This window comes from Triplophysa dalaica, chromosome 19 (genome assembly GCF_015846415.1).
Source record: "Triplophysa dalaica isolate WHDGS20190420 chromosome 19, ASM1584641v1, whole genome shotgun sequence".
In the NCBI taxonomy this organism is placed as follows: Eukaryota; Metazoa; Chordata; class Actinopteri; order Cypriniformes; family Nemacheilidae; genus Triplophysa; species Triplophysa dalaica.
Window position 1 is genome coordinate 8021580 of NC_079560.1, and position 18528 is coordinate 8040107.

Consider the following 18528-nt stretch of genomic DNA (forward strand, 5'->3'; position numbering starts at 1 on the left):
ATCTCGTAGTTGAACGGAATGACAGTGTGCTCCAGAGGCACCAGACTGTATGAACAAAATATCACTGTAAATTACTTCAGATGTCATTTGTGGCCCCATTTCCAAAATACTGGATTTCATGGTATGATAGAAGTGTATCTGTGTCATTATTATTTTAAGTCTGTTGTAAAGAAGTAGCAGTGAGAATATCATCTGTTCTTAAATGAATCCCGTAGTGCCATTAAAATACTTTTGTTCAGTTGTCTAATATATATTTTTTAATTATTTTCCTGCATAAATCCTATGAACCTCTAAAAGCTTAATATTTTCATGCACGATAACTTAAGAAATACTTTATTGACGTGATTCCTTTTCTTCCTCTCATCTGAGCACCAAATTCTTTTCGAAAGCCGCCCCTCAGAAGACTTTCACCGCTCTTATCGGGTTCCCCTCGCAGAGTCTGCAACCCATCTTCCTTCCGGGGGATTAACCCAAAACATGTTTTGTTTGATGGCACCGGGCGGATCTGGCTGTGGGATTTCAATAAGACGCCATTTCACTCTTGGCCAGAAAGATAATGGACCGAATGGAGATGGATCAAATAACGTTTCCCTTTTGCCACAGCAGATCAGAAAAATTCTAGGTACAGAAGTGCGAAATACTATAATAATACAATCTGAAATGCATTTTGTTTCACACGAAGACCCGTTTTGAGTTAGACTTACCTATAAACAGGCCAGCAGAAGCTAGTAAAGAGGAAAATAAGAGAAATGTGATATGTGACTGTCTGGTGCACTCTGGGGTGCTGACTCCTCAGGACAGACATTGATGTGGATGAAGAGAGATAGGCTTTCTTTCCCGGATATTGTTAACAACGAGTCAAAGTGAAACTAAAGCCACAGTTAGGGGCTGTTAAGAGTCATTTTCCCGTGAATTGAAGGTTGTGTACATTCAATGTCGGTTGAGGGCTAGTTAGAGAACATATCGAAATTGCACCCCTGAGCGTAAGGGTTTATGAGAGGGTCTTAAACATCACAGTCGAGTGAGGATTGGTCCTTGTGGTTATTAACTCGATTCTGAAAAGATTTGAGTTTCACAGCCTGCTGCGATGATGTTTCTTACCGAGTTCACTGTGGATTTAAAGGTGACCTTCAGAAATTCCTGTGACTGCTTTTCTCACGGTGAATTATTTACAGTTTACAATGGTTCTGTGTGTATGACAAGTAATGGGATTTCTGGTGTTTGGTTTAAATGATTTGAAAAAATTGATTCAGAAACTTAACACTCTGTTGGTGTTACACATCTCCAAGCATATGATTGCAAAATATATCAATTAAAGGTACAATTTGTAAAAACCACCGTTTTGCGCAGAATCAAAACAGCAACAATGCAGTAGCTTGATGACGCTATGAAGGAGCGTGGAATGATGGGATCTGTTGTCTTCAACTCCACAGCGGATGGCCATCAGTCAGACGGGAACGAGAAATAATTTAAGTGGATGAGGTAAAGTACTTAAGTTTTATAAATGTTGCGTGTAATTGTGGCCAATAAATAAGTGATTGCTCAAAACAAGCTGGATGCTAGACACTAATTCCGCATTTGTCCACGAAGCTGTTGTCAAGTGGTTTCTACGTCAGTAAAGGCGCTAACAAAGGGTACAAGGCACTGTTTAGAATGCCAGTTTTCTCACGATTTACATGTAGTTGGAAACATTTGATATATTGTAAGTTCTCAGCTAAACAAAATATATAACACTGGCCTAGTGGTTTTTGTATATTTTACTGCAAAATTCTTACAAACTGCACCTTTAACTTTGATCCGCCTACGCTTTGCATAGCATGTAAGAAGCATCTCACAGATGGCTACAAATGATGTCCGCTAACACACTAATGAGCCCAGGCTACCTTAACAGCACAAAGGACAAAATAACGTTGGTGTAACAGCCAAAATAAATCCTCTCTCTTGCTTGTGTTAAAACATATGCTGGTGCTGACAATGATACATACTTTGTAAATGAATCACTGTGGTTTTATTTGGCAGATCTATTGTTGTTCTTGCAGAGCTGTTTTTCTGTAACATTCCTCAGTCATTATGCTGAGAGCAGTTAGTTAGATAAAATCTCATACTGAACAGTACAGTTCTCTTTAGCATTGCACAAGTTTTCTTTCTCGTGCACGTTTAAATGCAAATGTTTAGTTTTGAATGAAAGAGAAAACTTGTGCTGCTGCGGCAGAATGCTATTGAAGGGTGAAGGTAAAAGCCGGCTAAAGCTTTGTTTTTGTGTTGCATTCACGAAGCTGAATGGGTACCGCCATTGTTTGGTAACCAACATCCTTTAAATGTTCTGTTGTGTTCTGCGGAAAAAAAGAAAGTCATACAGGTTTGCAATGAGGGCGAGTAAATAATGACAGAGTTTTCGTTTTTGAGCAAACTATCCCTTCAAACCTACACATTTGAAGTTCTTAAAATATATGTTTGTCATAAAAATAGTATAAAGGGATTAAGGGTTAAATCAGGGATCTGTAAATAATAAGTAGATGGTAATATAAAACAAACATGTTGCTGTCTGAAAGCATAACATTTAGTTCATATATGTTGAACAGCTTTCATTAATGTTCGCTAATGTCTCCCAGTGCAGAAGATCACAGGTCTGAGAAATTGTCATTGACACAGCTATAAATTACAGTTTTAGTCTGGAAAAACAAAACAGGTCTACCCATAAATCCTCTGAGGGTTTCTCTAAACACTGGTCAGGCTGCACTAGTCTGCTTGTATTTTATCCATTGTGCAGGTTTTAACCTTTATGAGCTTTATGTGTGTAACCTTGTTAGCTGTCCTTCATTTGTATGATGGCATAAATTACTGCAAACCCCACAGGCAAAAAACACAAATGAAATCTCTTTTAAGGTCCAATGTGTAATTTTTTGGAGGATCTTTTGAAAGAAATGGAATATAATATACATAACTATGTCTTCAGAGATGTATAAAAACTAGGGCTGTCAAAAGATTAATCGCGATTAAACGCATCCAGAATAAAAGTTTGTGTTTACAAAATATATATATGTGTAGTGTGCATAGTAATTTTGTATTTATTAACACACACATCCATGCACATATTTAAGCAAAAACAAAAAATGTATAAACATTTTTATACAATTTCAATTGTTGATAAATCTAAATAAATACATTTAAATATTTCCTAAATATGTATACATGTGTATGTGCTTGAATTTATAAATACTAAATATAATATGCACAGTACATATTTTTTGATGTAATCACAAAGTTTATTCTAGATGCGATTAATCACGATTAATCTTTTGACAAACCTAATAAAAATGAAGCGTTATGTTTTTATTACTATAGAACGACCTATTTCTATCGCCATGTTGTTTCTACAGTATCACTAAATGGACAAACTGTTTTCAATAGGGATATTTATGGCTTCTCAAATGTTTCTCATGAGGAAAAAAGTGTGATGTGTCTCATCTAAAGATTCAAATAAAAAATTGTAATGGTCAGTTTCTATTTAAACTTGACAAGATTGTAAATCCTGTAGTCAAAGCATAGAGATTTAAGTATGAACGTCAACGTTTCTCATATTTTTCCAAACCAAAATATCTGTCGTACACTACACCCGTGAGTTTATAACTCCATGCTATTGCTATTTCAACATATGATCTGTGTTTATTTTAAGGAACTGTAGGACAAACATCAAAGACAAACTTGATATGTCGAAGAATATAACTGAAAACTCCATTTAATCTTCTGTGCTTTAAAAGTTGGACCTCTGAGCAATAAAATTTCCCTCCGGGTCAAACTGAACAGTATGTGTACACATTTATTAAAACGGCCAAATAGATGAATGAGAAAAACATGTGTCAAGAAGGCCAGACAGCATTACAGTTCGTTCCGAGCACTGAAAGTGTTTTTGGACATAATTTGAATGAAGGTATTATTACCCCCATAACTGACATGTAGCAGAATCGGACCCTATCCAAACATATAGATGGATTTTAGTGCAGCAGTCCCAGCCACGGACCATGTGGTCCAGCTGTTTAACCCAATTCAGAGCTTTTTGAAGCCATGTGGTTCTCCGTGCCGACCCGTTGAATGTGCACTCGGCGTTTTCACTCGTACATTTGGCAGAGAAATGTGGTTCTCCAGCAGAGAGGTAGTAACAAGTAAAGCCCTCTGATTAGCAGGCTTTAGGTCCTGCCAAACACTCTGTCAGTTAGCCGAATACCCCACGTCTGTCCTGGATTAAATCTTTTAATGCGTGTACCTTGTACTGAACGCACCCACCCGCTCTAACAGAATTCCACCTTTATTTATTGTGGAACGTTGCTTAGATCTCACCCCCCTTTCCATAAATTATTTCACTCAGTCCATCAATTCTCCACCTACACTACTGAGCCATTCAAAGCTCAGGGAAAAAAGAAAAACAAAGGCCAAACCAATAAAAGCTTCCTGGAGGGAGAGCCTGCCTCACCTCATCTATTAGTATATACAAATCTCTATTGTTATTTTAGCCTTCATGAAGCCATATGTGGAGCCGTGGGATGATTTCATTTCAGTCAATACATTGCCTTACGCGTTTAGGTTTTGGGGGGAAAGAAACAGGAAGTTTGCCAAGAGCAAGGTCAGACCACAACGTTTACTAAAGTGGGAAAGTTTGGGTCCAAATTGGACGTGCAAGGCCTAAGTAGACAGGATCACACAGGGGTTGTTAGACGTTAGAGTGAAGAGTTACACTGTGGTAATGTATGCTGTCTTGTATAATTAAAACACTCAAGTGCTTGAATTGTGCAGCTTTGTGTGATGCGGTAACGCAATTTCCACTGAAACAGGAAATTCGGGTGGGGCATATTGAGTCGCTCTGCCCACTTCAAATTAGCCAGTTGAGATTAGTTAACCTCACAGCCTGGAACCTGATGAGAAGATACAAAATAATTTCATAAAAATTGTTAAACTGCATTGGTGGAGGTGAATGACTGTGTGAAATGCTCATATCTTCGAAATGCATTTTTTAATTTTTTTGGAGCACACTAGTTTAAAAATATAACGTTTTTTATTTACTGCTGTTCTGTTCTTTAGCTTTACAGATGCAGTCAAGAAACCAAGATAAAATATTTACAATGAACTTACATCCATTACGTCAAAGTATCTAATTGCTTCACATGCTCATTCTCATGTACTTAAGTAGCGCTGTAATAAATTTCACACTTTGAGCTTTACTACCAAAAGGGTCTCTTAAAATTATGATGTAATGAAAGACTCAAAAGTCGTATTTGGGATTTTATGACATGCGGCCCACATGTGTGCGTAATTTACGATGCACAGCATATAAAAACATTCCTCTCTGCAAATGAAGGGATTCATTTCACCGTGCTAATAATGGACCATTGGCATATCATTTATCGGAGTTTGAAATATGCAACAAGTTCGCAATTGTTTTGGTTCGATGTATTACCGCTGACACATATGCTGCTCGAAGCTCTTGAATACATTAACAAAGCAAATGTTAGAAAATAATGGCAATGCGTTTTTAATGTTTGACTTCCGAAAAATCCTCAGGCATGCTGATTATTGAGTGCACTGATAAATAAGAAAATAAACAACACATTAAAACAGAATTGCTACGATTCAACAGACAGAAGTGGTTTGGTATGCAGATAAAGCTTTGATGATGTATTATTTTATTGAGTGCCACAAATAAGGCTGTTTTGCTGTTTATTAGTTTCCTCCAAATGCTGGATCATTCTAATTCATAACAGATGCACAACAGGTCAAACAGTTTTGATGTTTTTTCAAATCATTTTACTTCAAAGGTCTACTTCAAACAGGCCCTAGTGTACATCGAATGATCATTCATCAAGGTTTTCCTCCAAGTTTAGATCCACAGACCCTTAAATGTTTCTAATCAAGCTTATAAACGCAGATTTTCGGCTGGCTCATTACACCTAACTTAACCTCTGCGTGCCATGTAGATTTTGCTCGGGGACAGATGAAAAACGCATCAAGGATTATTTATTTCACTTCATCCAGTCATCATTCAGAAAGTGAATGCATTTCTATAGCCCATCTTTGCATAATTTGCCGGAAACATTATTAGCGCACATAATGTGCATAATCACTTTCTGTTGGTCAAATGAGGCATCATATATGACCGTGTCGGTTTGCTTGTGGGCTGATTTTTTCATTAAAGATGACATGAACAAGTGGGCTATACATTATAACAAATTTGATCATTTGCTTTTCAGATTCAGATTAAACCTATCAATTTAACAGCAGCAGTCTTAGGACAACAAAAGTTTAATGGCACGCTGTGCTGAAAAATCATGGTCATAATTGTATTTTCTTTGTTGCACAGTGGAGCAAACGACCCATTTGAGACCTGAGAAGAATAGCCGTGTGGCAACATCGCCCCGACGTCTCATAGATGTAGGCGGATGAATAAGGTTCAAAAGTAAATGTCACGAGACGAGACAATATGCGGGGGATAAGGCTATTTTTGTAATAGCACTCGCAGATGAAAGCAAAAATTATTTAAATGCATGGAAATAATATTTACACATGTGCATGAATGCCAAGACGATGTCCACACATGGACACGCGTCATTTCCGACTGTCGTCTCCTTCCACGGTGCCGTCTGATCCAACCCACATTTTCCTGCTAATTGAACGCTTTATGTAGGAGTAGATGACGTCACCCAGAAATTAAATATAATCATTTTTACCAGCCTGCCGTGGTGCGTTGTGGTCCACGTTCACTCCCACGCTGAACTTGCATATTGCAGCGAACAGCATGCAGGCCACAAGAATTCATTTGATCTCGTGGTTCACTGAGGGAAGACTGCTTCTCACAGCTCTCCGCGTCGGCGTGGGATTTGAGGTTGGACCGCAGCCAAACACCATCAACAGTCCTTAACGCACATTTTAGCAAATCATCTTCTTCCTCCGCCATATATACTAAACTCGCCGCATATTGATGCAAAAACTCAACTGGATTATCCAAAACACCGTCGCGTTAAAATTGCAGCTTGAAGGCCTTATTTTCTTTCAGACTTATTTTACTCTCTTATGGACTGAGAGTTGAGTCACAATAGTTAAACAGACTGTGTGGTCGTGTCTGATTGCAGGGTTGTCGAACTTAACTACAGCCTATTATGTGCATTATAGCTAACCACATGCGCAAAAAGATTACATCATGGTGGTCCCCTGATGATATGCGTGCTTATTTACTAAGTTCTTTAATACCAGGCGTGGTTGAGGCATGGAGTATGAAAACCACTGATTAACATTTGCAGAGGTACTTTATTTGAGGCTTACCTACACTTTGGAGTTGTAACCACTAGGTGGAGACATCGACACATATTCCAGACGTCGCCTGCAACTGAAGTTGTCAAATTCTATAGTCCAGTGGTTCTCAAACTTTTTTGCTTAAGTTCCCCTTTTTATGAATTTTTCAAGCCAAGTACCGCTTGACCAGACCGCAACATTTTGCATTAAAATACAGTGAAATGAGAGTCAGACAGTTATTATATCTGATGCCCCCAAGCATGTTTATTGCTAATAAACATTTCTGTATGAACCTTTACGCAACTATGTAAACCTCTTAAGTATTAGACATAACAGTTTGTAATGTTATGATGGCACTCTTAGGAATAAGGACTATACACACGCACGTCTGTGTTAACTCGTAGACGTCTTTATAAATCAGTGTTTTTCAATTCAGGAAAATCAACATTTCTTAACCTAACTTTCATTATTTCGGACCCAGGCAATGCATACATTATTTTTTAGGTATATTTATGTAGTCCTCATTTCATATAACAATACTATTATCATAATATATTGACATATTGATTTTCATTATTTATTCCTAAGTTTCTCTCAAGTACCGCCTCAGTACCCCTGGGGGTACGCGTACCCCCATTTGGGAACCACTGCTCTATAGTGTAAGCAGATTCCGGTTGTTTTTCTATTATGTTTTTAAAACATGTTGGTATTGACAGAATTGCAGATGATAAACATATGAATGATAACCGAGATAGCAAAGTTGGTTGACTTATCGATATTTTAATGTTTTATCGGTTGTCAACATTGAAACAATCTTTGCTTTAGGTATGTGTCTTTGACATCTTTGACAGTAGGTGTCATTTTGTAATAGATGCCTTAAATGATTCACGAAATCAGAATGAAGAAAATGCATTGGCTGTCCCAATGGTTGTTAAAAAAATATAAACTGTCTTCTAAAATGAAAAGATGTATTTGCAGAAGTACCACAAGAGGGCGCCCTTAGAACATCAGAACCTGTTTTGTTTCTTGGTCTGTCTAGTCTGACCCAGTGGATCTCAAAATTTTGACTTGAGGCCAAATATATGAAAATGTATAGGTCTACTCCTAATTTCTACAGTAAAATATTATATATCTTGGCATAACTATTAATATTTTATTTATTTAGTTATAAAGTAGCAAAGCACTTGTAAATGTCCTAATTTGAAGATGTTTCAACATATTTTAATTCTTGATTTGTCTTATTCTAAATCATTTCATGTCATCTTGAGGCCCCCTTGGAACTTTTGGGTGCCCAGCCCTCTGCTAAAGAAACTTCTTTGAACTTCAGACAAATATTGATTATTTAGATCTGTTTGGTCTGCACTCTCTAAGATAACATAAACTTTATGCAGAACAAATGTACAACTTTTTGGATGTGGTGTTTAATTTCATTTTTGAACATTTGCGTGTGTTATAAAGTTAACAAAAATACTTTAATACTGTAAATACTTTAAAACTAAAAACCCGTTTTGCATGTTGCTGCTAAATGGCTTTGAGGGGAAGTAAACTCATAAAACCCTACAGCTAAATGTGAAGACTTTTGTTTGTAGAATCCTCAGTGGTTGTTTAAGCGGTGATAAAAGGTACCGGTGATTTTCAGACAAAAGCCGTGGACCCTCTGCCCATATGGCTGCCCTGTGGGGCTCCTTTGTGAAGTGATGGATTTATTCACGTATATCCACCATATTTACGTTTTTTTTTCCCTGCAGCTCAGATCTCCACCACCCCTCCCCTCACCGCCAAAGGATGGTTGTATCTGCAAAGTGTGCCTTTCATTTTGAACACAAATCCTGCATGGCCCTTGTCCTCTACACACCCCCATCAGCCTCAGACTTTGTGTTGATGAAAGGGGCCATCTCGAATATCCAGTGCAGGCGCAGCAGCTGCCGATGCGACCGCGACGCTCTTTCAGAACTCCAACAAAGGGAGGGGAGTTTTTTTCTCCCTTTTGACGGGGGGCTCCGAACACTTTGTGTTCTAACACCAACCCCTGACTTCCCCCCCACCCCTACTCTTTTTGAATACGGAGCAGAAGAGGAGGCTGTGGCTTTTGTCTGCTTGTGGATGGAGGGGGATTCTCTCCACACCACCTCTTTTCAACCATCTGATACGGCTCTTCTGCAGCCCTCGGGGCCCAGGCTGTACCCGACAGCACAGCTGGCAACTATAGACAAACTCTCTGACCTTACCCCAGGAACACGCACAAAAACATTCCTGCTCCGGCCCGGTCCAGCACCATCAGGAGAGGCTGAAGAAGGGTGCGAGCCTGCAGCAATCTTTAAGAGTCATAACAACGTCTGGCAGATAGAGCTGCATTTTGTCAACAGTTGCCAGCATGGACCAGCAAAACACAGCCTTGATCTGGTGCTGATATGAAGCTGATCTGTCTGTGCTGAGACAAAGCAGGACTGTGTACACATACAAACATGCATCCTTATCAGTACAAGTGTAAGGCAACAAAAACTCCAAGTGTCAACACCTGCAGCCGTTTCAGAACATATTAAATAGGTTTAAATTTACAGTCTAAATTTTAGATACGTGTATTTACATACATTCACATGTATTAGCATTTTAAAGGACCAGGATTGACTACCATAAGGAAGAACTACAATGGTAGTCAAAAGTGCATTCCTCAAAATATATTTTTTTTGTGTTTTCAACAGAACAAAGAAATATATGCAAATTGGAAACAACTTGAGGGTAAGTAAATGATGACAGAATTTTGTCATCATTTTCCTTACAGATACACAGTACATTTATTAGTAATCCTACTTGTTTCCTGGAAATAAAACCCATGACTTTGATGTTGCTAGCAATGCTGTTGTGTGCAGTGCAAAACATCTACAAGACACACATACTGACAAGACAGCATAAATACACTACAAGTTGCTTTTACAACTGCCAAAATGCATAAATAAACTCTTCAGGATTTATGCAGCATATTTTCTAACACTACAAATTATTTTTCCGGAGACATTGATTAACTTAATTGTTGAAAACAACAGCAGTAAGGAATTTGGGGTCGTTGCAAAGAATCCCCTGCTAAATCAAAATGAGATTTATGAGACTAAAGCACCACACGCAGTAGAATGTTTGAGCAGGTGATGTAGAGGAGATGAGGCCCTGGCGCTCGTGCGGGGTTGTCGACATTAGGCAGGAGACCTGACCCTCTGACCCTGTTCATAAGGACAGCTGGCTCACATAATGAGTGATTACCATACACTGCAGACTGGAGCCTCTCTTACCACTAATATATAATCTGCAGGCCTGCCTTCCAGTCTGCCAGGCAAGACATGACCAATTAACAAGTCTCATAATTAGCTGCAAAAAATAAAACGCAAAAAAGAATACCTTAAAAAGACCATTCTTTGGCTTATATTTGTTTTTGGTACTCATTTATAAATCGTAGCGTTGTAAATATGCATCTCAAGCAAATTAACATGAAGTGATGTGCATATGGAAGAAGCAGACTGTAGTATTTACAAACACATCAAAACAGCGCAACTTGTTGATTTTGTTGACATCACAAGCGAAACATTCCTCAATTTGCGTGTTCCCTCATCGTTCTGTAACAGCCCAAGGCTGGTTCTTGATAAGGTGTTTGTTTGTTGGGGCAACAGAAATACCGACGCCGTAACCTCGGCAACAGGAGACCCCTTCCCAATTCACCCTTCACCACCATCTGCTGCTGTTCCTGGGGCATCTATAGTTTGCTGCAGTTGGAAGGGGGATCAGGGTTGGCTGAAAGGGCCACTTAGAGCCATGCGATAGGGTGAGTGGAGGCGACTGAGATAATGTAATATTATAATAAGGCAGTTAAAGTCCCTCGCAGACCGAGGCAGCTGTAGGGGAGTGTGCACTTGTACATCAAGATGCCTCTGAGCAGAAACCCTGCTCTTATATCAATCCTGGACGTGTCAGCAGACCTCATCTCTTGGCCCTCCTTTCGTTCTCTAAAGTGGTCCACCGGTGGAACGTGGTGGGGCGTTGTTAGGGCCACTCGGTGGTGGGGGTGGGTGGCAGTTATCCCAGGGGAGAGTGGTTGCATAGGGACTGGCTTGTGCCAGGCACAGGGCCGCCCTGTTTCTCTTTCTTTCCTCCCCCTGCTAGGCACCCACACTCCAGCTCATTATGCACAAGAGCAGATGGAGCAGGTTTTTGTGGGTAGGTTTTAGGTTTTAGGGCTTGGCTTTGTTTGTATTCTGCAGGCTCTGGCTGTCTGAAGGAGCACAATGGCGCACGCCTGCATGCTGACGTATTGTTCTGCAGGGGCTTATTTAATTGCTTCTTTACCCTTATGGTAGTCTAGAACATAGATGGAAATTCAGAGGTAATGTTGCAGAGGTAATTCGACTGCTTTGCTTGTAAGGTCATATGGTGGTTGTGAATGTGGTGATAAAACTGAAAAGCGTTTGCATGGATTAAAGAGATACAGTAATATCAACCTTTGCAAAGCATGCACATTTGTATAAGGTATAAAAGATGCACATTACCTTCACATACATTGCATGCAACATTTTTTATTGCATGCACATTTAGACACAAGTTGAATGTAGTTTTTTGTTACATAGAATGATGAATTGTTATCTTTCCTTCACCACATGACCAGAAGTTTTTGATGTGTTGGGGGAGTGTGAAAGGGTGACCAGATGGTACTTTCTCAGCCAATCAGAAGCTGTTGTTAGGCAAGAAAGGAAATCTTCACAAATATTAGCTGGAGAAAGTTCAGGTAGTGTAAGTGATTCAGCAAATTTATAAAACTATTTGTTTAGATGAAGTTTAATTTGTTCAGATGACAATTTTCATAGTTTTATAAAGTTTCCTGAGGCAGATGAGACCATTATGAACAGTCAGTCCTTGATGAAATACATTCTACATCCTCAATTTTAGAAAATTTAGGTAATGAGTTCCCTTAATAATTATAATTGAGTAATATCAAGAAAGCAGAGTGGTGCTAAAGGAATTAATTATAATCTACAATGTAAAAGTTTTACATAAGCAGTTTGGTTCTAAAATATTGATCATTTTCAAAACTTCTACACACAAGTTAGATTCTTTCAAGAACAACAGGAAATACAGTTTATGTTACTGATTTTTATATTGTACTACTTTTAAACCGAAAACAATATTATTTTAATGTCTAAATATGTCATTTATTAGGATTCTTGATTGTTTAGGTACAGTGTTTTTACGGTTGTCCAACAGGATTGTACCTAAGAGTAGAACTACTGTTAACAGCTTTGGGACAGACACATTTTCTCATTTTATCGTAGCTAAAAATGATCTGTATTGCATTCCCAAAGCCGAATTCTACATGTTTTGATGTGTTTGAATTTAAATGCATATTTAAAGGTGAAGCAAGTGCACCATACAAACACCATTGGTTGAACATTCTGTTGGCTACATTTCTGTTTGGAAACAAATAAAAAACATAACAGTTTTATGCAGCTGACAGGAACTTGGACAAACCCTTTCTTTTTCCCTCAACATGTAATTTATTGAAGTCTTATTTTAGCACTACTTTGATTATTGCCTATATAATGATTTGCTTTATTGTTTCTCTTTAGATAAAAGGAATCCACTAAATGCCTGAATGAAACTGAAGAGCTAGCCTATGTCACTGATAGCATACCTTAGTCTCAAATGCAGCTAAAATGATTTAAAGTCTGGATTATAAATCTAGATGCAAATGTAATTTAAGAAAGTAACAATGAAGGTAATGTTCAGTTTTTAGATCACTGTAAGACCTGTCAAGTGCTGAAGACACAGATAAGGTGCTCTCAGTTTAAGCCTTTTTTTTGTGACAATATACACTGAGAAAAAATGGTCCAACGCTATCACTTTTTTTAGAAAGTGTATGAGTTTATGTTTATGGGCTCGGTTCAACAATTGTTAATAAAGATGACAATTTTAAAGTTTAAAACTAGTTGCACAAGAAGAAACTGGCATGCACATGAAATAATTTGCTTCACAAACAAGTTCAATTGATCTTTCATTTTATTTTCTGATACACAACATTGAAACATTAACACAACGTTATCATTTTTTCTTACTTTTTTCGTTTTTCTATAATTAAAGTTAGCAAGAATACTTAGGCCTAATTGTTTTTATTACATATTTCTAAATTTAAACCTTTAGATTTATTCTATCACTTTTTTTTCTCTTTTTGTCATAATAATATTTCTAAAGTGAAACCTTTAGAGAATAAGACATTTCTGGAAAGTGGAAAGCACATTGCCGACAATAAGGTACGTTATATTGTGCAACAATTACATTTTTAAAACGTCCGTGATGTTAAAGTCCATTTTTAAAAACGTTGCTTCGACGCACCGCCGCGTCCTCTGCGTGTCCAACGCATGCGAGTTTTGCTCTGTGGAACAGAGGCAAAACTCGCTCCTCCTTTCTCTCCAAACCTCATCCGCACAAAGAATGAGGGCCATTGTGTCGCTCTCGTGGCATGCCTGACCTCATTTACATAAAGAATGAGGATCATCTTGGCATGGACGGGACGAGAAACGACGTAGAACCGCGAGAGCCACTCGGGCCTGCCTCGCGCTGCCTGGACCGATTATCCTCCTCAGGAGAATCCAGGGATGTGGAAACATCATCATCCATAAATCGAATGATGCGTAGAGTATTCCTCAAGGTTTACAGCATCTCAGAAGAGAAGAGTAAAGGTACAGATCAACGCTCGGGCAGGGTGATCTCAGGAACCCAGTCGTTATAGCTGCAACTTTCCTCGCAGAACAGGTGAAGCTTCTCCAGAGCAGGATCCTCCCATGAGTCTTCAGTTGGGTTCTGGTTATAAAAAAGACATGTTTAAAACCACGTACTGAGAATAACTTTAAGCTTGATTGTGTATTTATAGTTTATAATCTTTGTAAGCAGCCTGCATGCGTACCGTTATAAGAACGCAATGCGCGTCCTGACCCTTGGCACCAACAAGATTTCTGAGACGTTTCAGATCGTTAACTTTGACGATGCTGATGTCGTTGTCAAAGCAAAAGGCTTGTATCAGAGTAAAATGGATCTGAAGAGCGACATCACACTCAAAGTCATCAGTAGCCAAAACGCAGAAAGACACGCTGTCAGGGTCCCTGTGAAGACAAAATAGGTTTGAGGTGAGCTAACATGCACAGTAGCATAATAAGGATTAATGAATAGAGTATGACATTGGTTATTGATAAGCAGATATAGACTTACTCGTTCATTATCTGTGCGCACTCATAGACGCCAACAGTGAGGCGACCCTCCACCTTGGCAGACAGCAGGGCTTCGGACAGAGATTTCCCTTCATTAACCATCCTGATTCGAATTAAGTAGCCTGTGGCAGTTTAAGAAACAGTAGCTGATCCAGAGGAAAGAAAATAGTTCAGAGTGAGTATCCAACTGACACGCGACCACTACTTATAGTGGGATAGAGGCACGCGTATGCACCGCGCGATCTGATTGGCTGTTCAGAACAATAAAGAATCGGACGTATCCAAGACGCGTGCCTTTAGACATGCATGACATCTATAGAAATCTAAGGATCAAACTTTGATCCTTTTCACTTCTGTCCTTAATGAATAGGCACACTTTAATACTTAGTTGACATTCCAAAAAGGGTGTAATATGTGTACATATTTTGTATACATCCTATCATTACAGAAATAGTTTTAGTATGCCTGTATATATAAGAGGAAAAATGCAAGCCAGAAATAATATAAAGGACATCATTAAAAAATCTAAATAGTCAGACTAAGTCAATTATTTTAGGGAGAATCTTTGGAAAGATAATGCGAACGTGAATATAGTCTGTAACAAATTGTGAAACTATAAGACTTTTGCTGCAGATTCAATGTGCATAAGATTATTTATTTATTACCTACTGCTGATTGTATCAGACACGCGTGGCTAATTTGCATACCCAAAAATGAACGGACTTACGGCGCGTGGCATCTGGACCTGCTTCTATTTGCTATGGAAACACTCCCCATCTGCTGATGGGGGAAGATAAGAATTCAGCTGTGCAAATGTGTAAGTAGTAAACGACTTGGACGTATGTCTATTCCTGCATACCCAAAACGTAACTTCTGGATTTATCTTTATTTATTTTATAATTGCCAGGTTATAAATATTTTTTAACTTTGTATATAAAAAAAATAACTTTGTTATTTATTATGTAAGTCTATACATATTGTTTAATTTTTGTATTGTACCTTTAATTTTCTCAAAACATCTAAAACTGAATAAACTGTTGCGTAACTTAAACTGACGATTTTGCAAAATCACTGTAAAAAAGTAGGCTAAATGACTTTCTGACAGATGACTGTGTTAATCTGCAGCTGCTGTATGGGGCCTAAGTAAAAGCAATTGTTCGATTAGTCTGCTTTGCGCTCGAGCAGGTTTGTCTCGGAACACCTGTCACTCGCGCACCAACTGGGGGTAGGGAAGAGTTGTCCCGGACTGCAGATGTGATTCCACAACAATGCATCCATGCCCGTTGCAAGTTTCTTTGCTATATGAAACGAGTTATAGAGGTCTTCTTTCTTTTCCATTTTATACTATGAAACTAAAGCACTTAGCCCTGATATCAAGTTTTGTTTGCATACTTTTTTCTACAGCTGTCATTTTATGCATGCATGAAACTAGGATATGTGCAACAACGTGCAATCATAATATTAAACAAATAAAATAATATTTTGCATAAAGTGTTTTGCTGCATCTTCACTATTTAACGAAAAGGTAAAATCAATGTATTATGTCCCATTTTGAGACACAAAAAACTTGCAATTGTCATTTAAAGTATGTGGGGCGAGTGGGGGCATCCTAAGTAAGGCCTCTCCATCTGCTCCGGTTCTGCAGGGTCACAATAGGCCTGCGTGCTGCATCAATCATCGTCAACCTGTTATCTTCAGCCTCAAGTTAAAAACAGAAACCCCCTTACACTCAATCTTATGCAAAACGTTTTATTTGTAAGATAGTTTAGGTTATTTTAGGATCTCTAACAATTGTGCAACTTCCTATCAACAAAATGACCAGAACAATGAAAGCAAACCAATAATAGTTTTGAGGTTAAACATGCTTGAGCACACGAAGAACAGTTGCACATCAAAACACATCACTTTACATTATTGCAGGGTGGCCTACATTTGGAAAGCTGCGTGGTCCCTGGATGTAGCAGGATCACACCAGATTGGGCAGCGGGGCGTATGGCACGCGCATCTCATTTGCATTTGTAAAGGCGTCTAATAATAGAAGTTTCTGAAGTCACAATAGGGCCGTTTCAGTGTGTCCACAGATGGCCACACTCCACCTGTCTTCTACGCTGGGGGCGGGGGGCGCACTCCCTTATCCACATTTCTCCCCTTTATCCTCAAATTAAAATGTTCTTAAATGAATCCAAAACTTACATTTTGAGTAGTTTGATGCTCTCTTAAAGCAATGCAACGGGGGAGCGTTTTTTTTTAGTCTGATAAGCAAAACTTCAAACCATTTGGAGATTGTATATAAACATATAAACATAGACGATTCCTCTGCCAATATAAATGTAATCAAACAAACCTCTATTCAAGCAATTGAACAAATACTTTTTATTGAATTCCACAAAACAACTGAAATAAATTAATTTAAATCACTTAAACATGCAAGTTTAAAAAGTGACATTACAGCCATAATCAATCTGCCACGAGCCTGAGTGTGACAATAACATTAGCATACCAATGCACCATTCAGGTCAGCCAATCAGAGGACGCTTCTTTCATAGCCACCACGAGCCGAAGAGTATAAATTGAGCAAGCACGCTCCGTTACAGCATCAATCCTTTCGGATTATCTTCAACTGCAGTTCTGCTATCATCTCCCTTGTGGATTTATACATTACCAGCATCATGACTCTTGAGGAAGTTCTCATCCAGGAGTCCAGCGAGAGAGCTCAGTGCACTGGAAAAGCGCTCGGGGAAGTTTTGGTTTCTGCCAAAGCCAACGAATGCCTTACCATTGGTGTTTACGAATCTGCCAAAGTTATGAATGTGTAAGTATAACATCCATTGCTGCTTTCTCATACAACATATTTTATTAAGAATTTTGATTTATTATTTAGTTCAAGTTATACTGATGTCTTGCTCTTCTTGTGTTTTCAGCGACCCAGATAGCGTGTCTTTCTGCGTCCTGGCGATGGATGAAGGATTCGAGTGGGACATCGCTCTTCAAATCCACTTCACTCTTATCCAAGCCTTCTGTTTCGACAACGACATCAGCATCGTCAGAGTGAACGACATGCAGCGTCTTGTTGAGCTCGTTGGCGACAAGTCAGAACAACTTGAGGATGCTCACTGCGTGCTCATCACGGTATGTTCACTATCCGCAAAGTTTGCTCGCATTAAGCGCACTATCTTAATGTATTTACACCTATTTTTTGTCGTCGTATTAATTGATTGTTTTTTTATTCACAACAGAACCCAACTGATGGTTCGTGGGAGGATCCTGCTCTAGAAAAGCTTCACCTGTTCTGCGAAGAAAGTCGCAGTTATAACGACTGGGTTCCTGAGATCACCCTGCCCGAGCGTTGATCTGCAACTTTACTCTTCTCTTCTGAGATGCTGTAAACCTTGAGGAATACTCTACGCATCATTCGATTTATGGATGATGATGTTTCCACATCCCTGGATTCTCCTGAGGAGGATAATCGGTCCAGGCAGCGCGAGGCAGGCCCGAGTGGCTCTCGCGGTTCTACGTCGTTTCTCGTCCCGTCCATGCCAAGATGATCCTCATTCTTTATGTAAATGAGGTCAGGCATGCCACGAGAGCGACACAATGGCCCTCATTCTTTGTGCGGATGAGGTTTGGAGAGAAAGGAGGAGCGAGTTTTGCCTCTGTTCCACAGAGCAGAACTCGCATGCGTTGGACACGCAGAGGACGCGGCGGTGCGTCGAAGCAACGTTTTTAAAAATGGACTTTAACATCACGGACGTTTTAAAAATGTAATTGTTGCACAATATGACGTACCTTATTGTCGGCAATGTGCTTTCCACTTTCCAGAATTGTCTTATTCTCTAAAGGTTTCACTTTAGAAATATTGTTATGACAGAAAAAAGAAAATGTAAAACTAATTTAAATCTTTTTATTTCTAAAGGTTTAACTTTAGAAATTTTCAATACAAAAAAATGAAGGAAAAATATTTAAATGTGCTTTTAAAATGTTTTCATTGTAGAAATAATGCATACAA

At 38.8% G+C, this 18528-nt stretch overlaps 3 protein-coding genes across 4 annotated transcripts; 2 read left to right on the top strand and 1 right to left on the bottom strand.

Moving 5' to 3' along the window:
• Nucleotides 1-1414: 1414 nt before the first annotated feature.
• LOC130407860 (uncharacterized) lies at nucleotides 1415-9881 on the top strand. 2 transcript variants are annotated; one of them, XM_056731161.1, is made up of 2 exons: nucleotides 1415-1482; nucleotides 9030-9881. In XM_056731161.1, exons 1-2 carry the CDS (start codon nucleotides 1478-1480, stop codon nucleotides 9694-9696), a joined length of 672 nt encoding a protein of 223 aa, XP_056587139.1. In that variant the 5' UTR covers nucleotides 1415-1477; the 3' UTR covers nucleotides 9697-9881. The 2 variants fall into 2 exon arrangements, with proteins under 2 accessions (XP_056587139.1, XP_056587140.1); XM_056731162.1 differs by lacking the exon at nucleotides 1415-1482 and adding an exon at nucleotides 6769-6874.
• A 3548-nt stretch (nucleotides 9882-13429) lies between these two features.
• LOC130407865 (growth arrest and DNA damage-inducible protein GADD45 gamma) lies at nucleotides 13430-17306 on the bottom strand. Its single transcript, XM_056731171.1, has 4 exons — nucleotides 17185-17306; nucleotides 14524-14644; nucleotides 14222-14417; nucleotides 13430-14118 (listed from the first exon to the last, which is right to left on the bottom strand). Exons 2-4 carry the CDS (start codon nucleotides 14622-14624, stop codon nucleotides 14005-14007), a joined length of 411 nt encoding a protein of 136 aa, XP_056587149.1. The 5' UTR covers nucleotides 14625-14644; nucleotides 17185-17306; the 3' UTR covers nucleotides 13430-14004.
• On the top strand, nucleotides 14563-18511 carry LOC130407863 (growth arrest and DNA damage-inducible protein GADD45 gamma-like). The gene is made up of 4 exons (XM_056731167.1): nucleotides 14563-14697; nucleotides 17038-17334; nucleotides 17444-17651; nucleotides 17759-18511. Exons 2-4 carry the CDS (start codon nucleotides 17192-17194, stop codon nucleotides 17870-17872), a joined length of 465 nt encoding a protein of 154 aa, XP_056587145.1. The 5' UTR covers nucleotides 14563-14697; nucleotides 17038-17191; the 3' UTR covers nucleotides 17873-18511.
• The last annotated feature ends 17 nt before the right edge of the window (nucleotides 18512-18528 follow it).

Bases quoted from the DNA above. Each gene is read 5' to 3' on its own strand.
- LOC130407865 (XM_056731171.1), bottom strand. From the start codon at position 14,624: ATGGTTAATGAAGGGAAATCTCTGTCCGAAGCCCTGCTGTCTGCCAAG. The intron at 14,418-14,523 runs GTAAGTCTATAT...TTGTCTTCACAG, and splicing joins TGCGCACAGATAATGAACGA to GGACCCTGACAGCGTGTCTT. The intron at 14,119-14,221 runs GTACGCATGCAG...TTTTATAACCAG, and splicing joins CGCATTGCGTTCTTATAACG to AACCCAACTGAAGACTCATG.
- LOC130407863 (XM_056731167.1), top strand. From the start codon at position 17,192: ATGACTCTTGAGGAAGTTCTCATCCAGGAGTCCAGCGAGAGAGCTCAG. The intron at 17,335-17,443 runs GTAAGTATAACA...TTGTGTTTTCAG, and splicing joins TCTGCCAAAGTTATGAATGT to CGACCCAGATAGCGTGTCTT. The intron at 17,652-17,758 runs GTATGTTCACTA...TATTCACAACAG, and splicing joins CTCACTGCGTGCTCATCACG to AACCCAACTGATGGTTCGTG.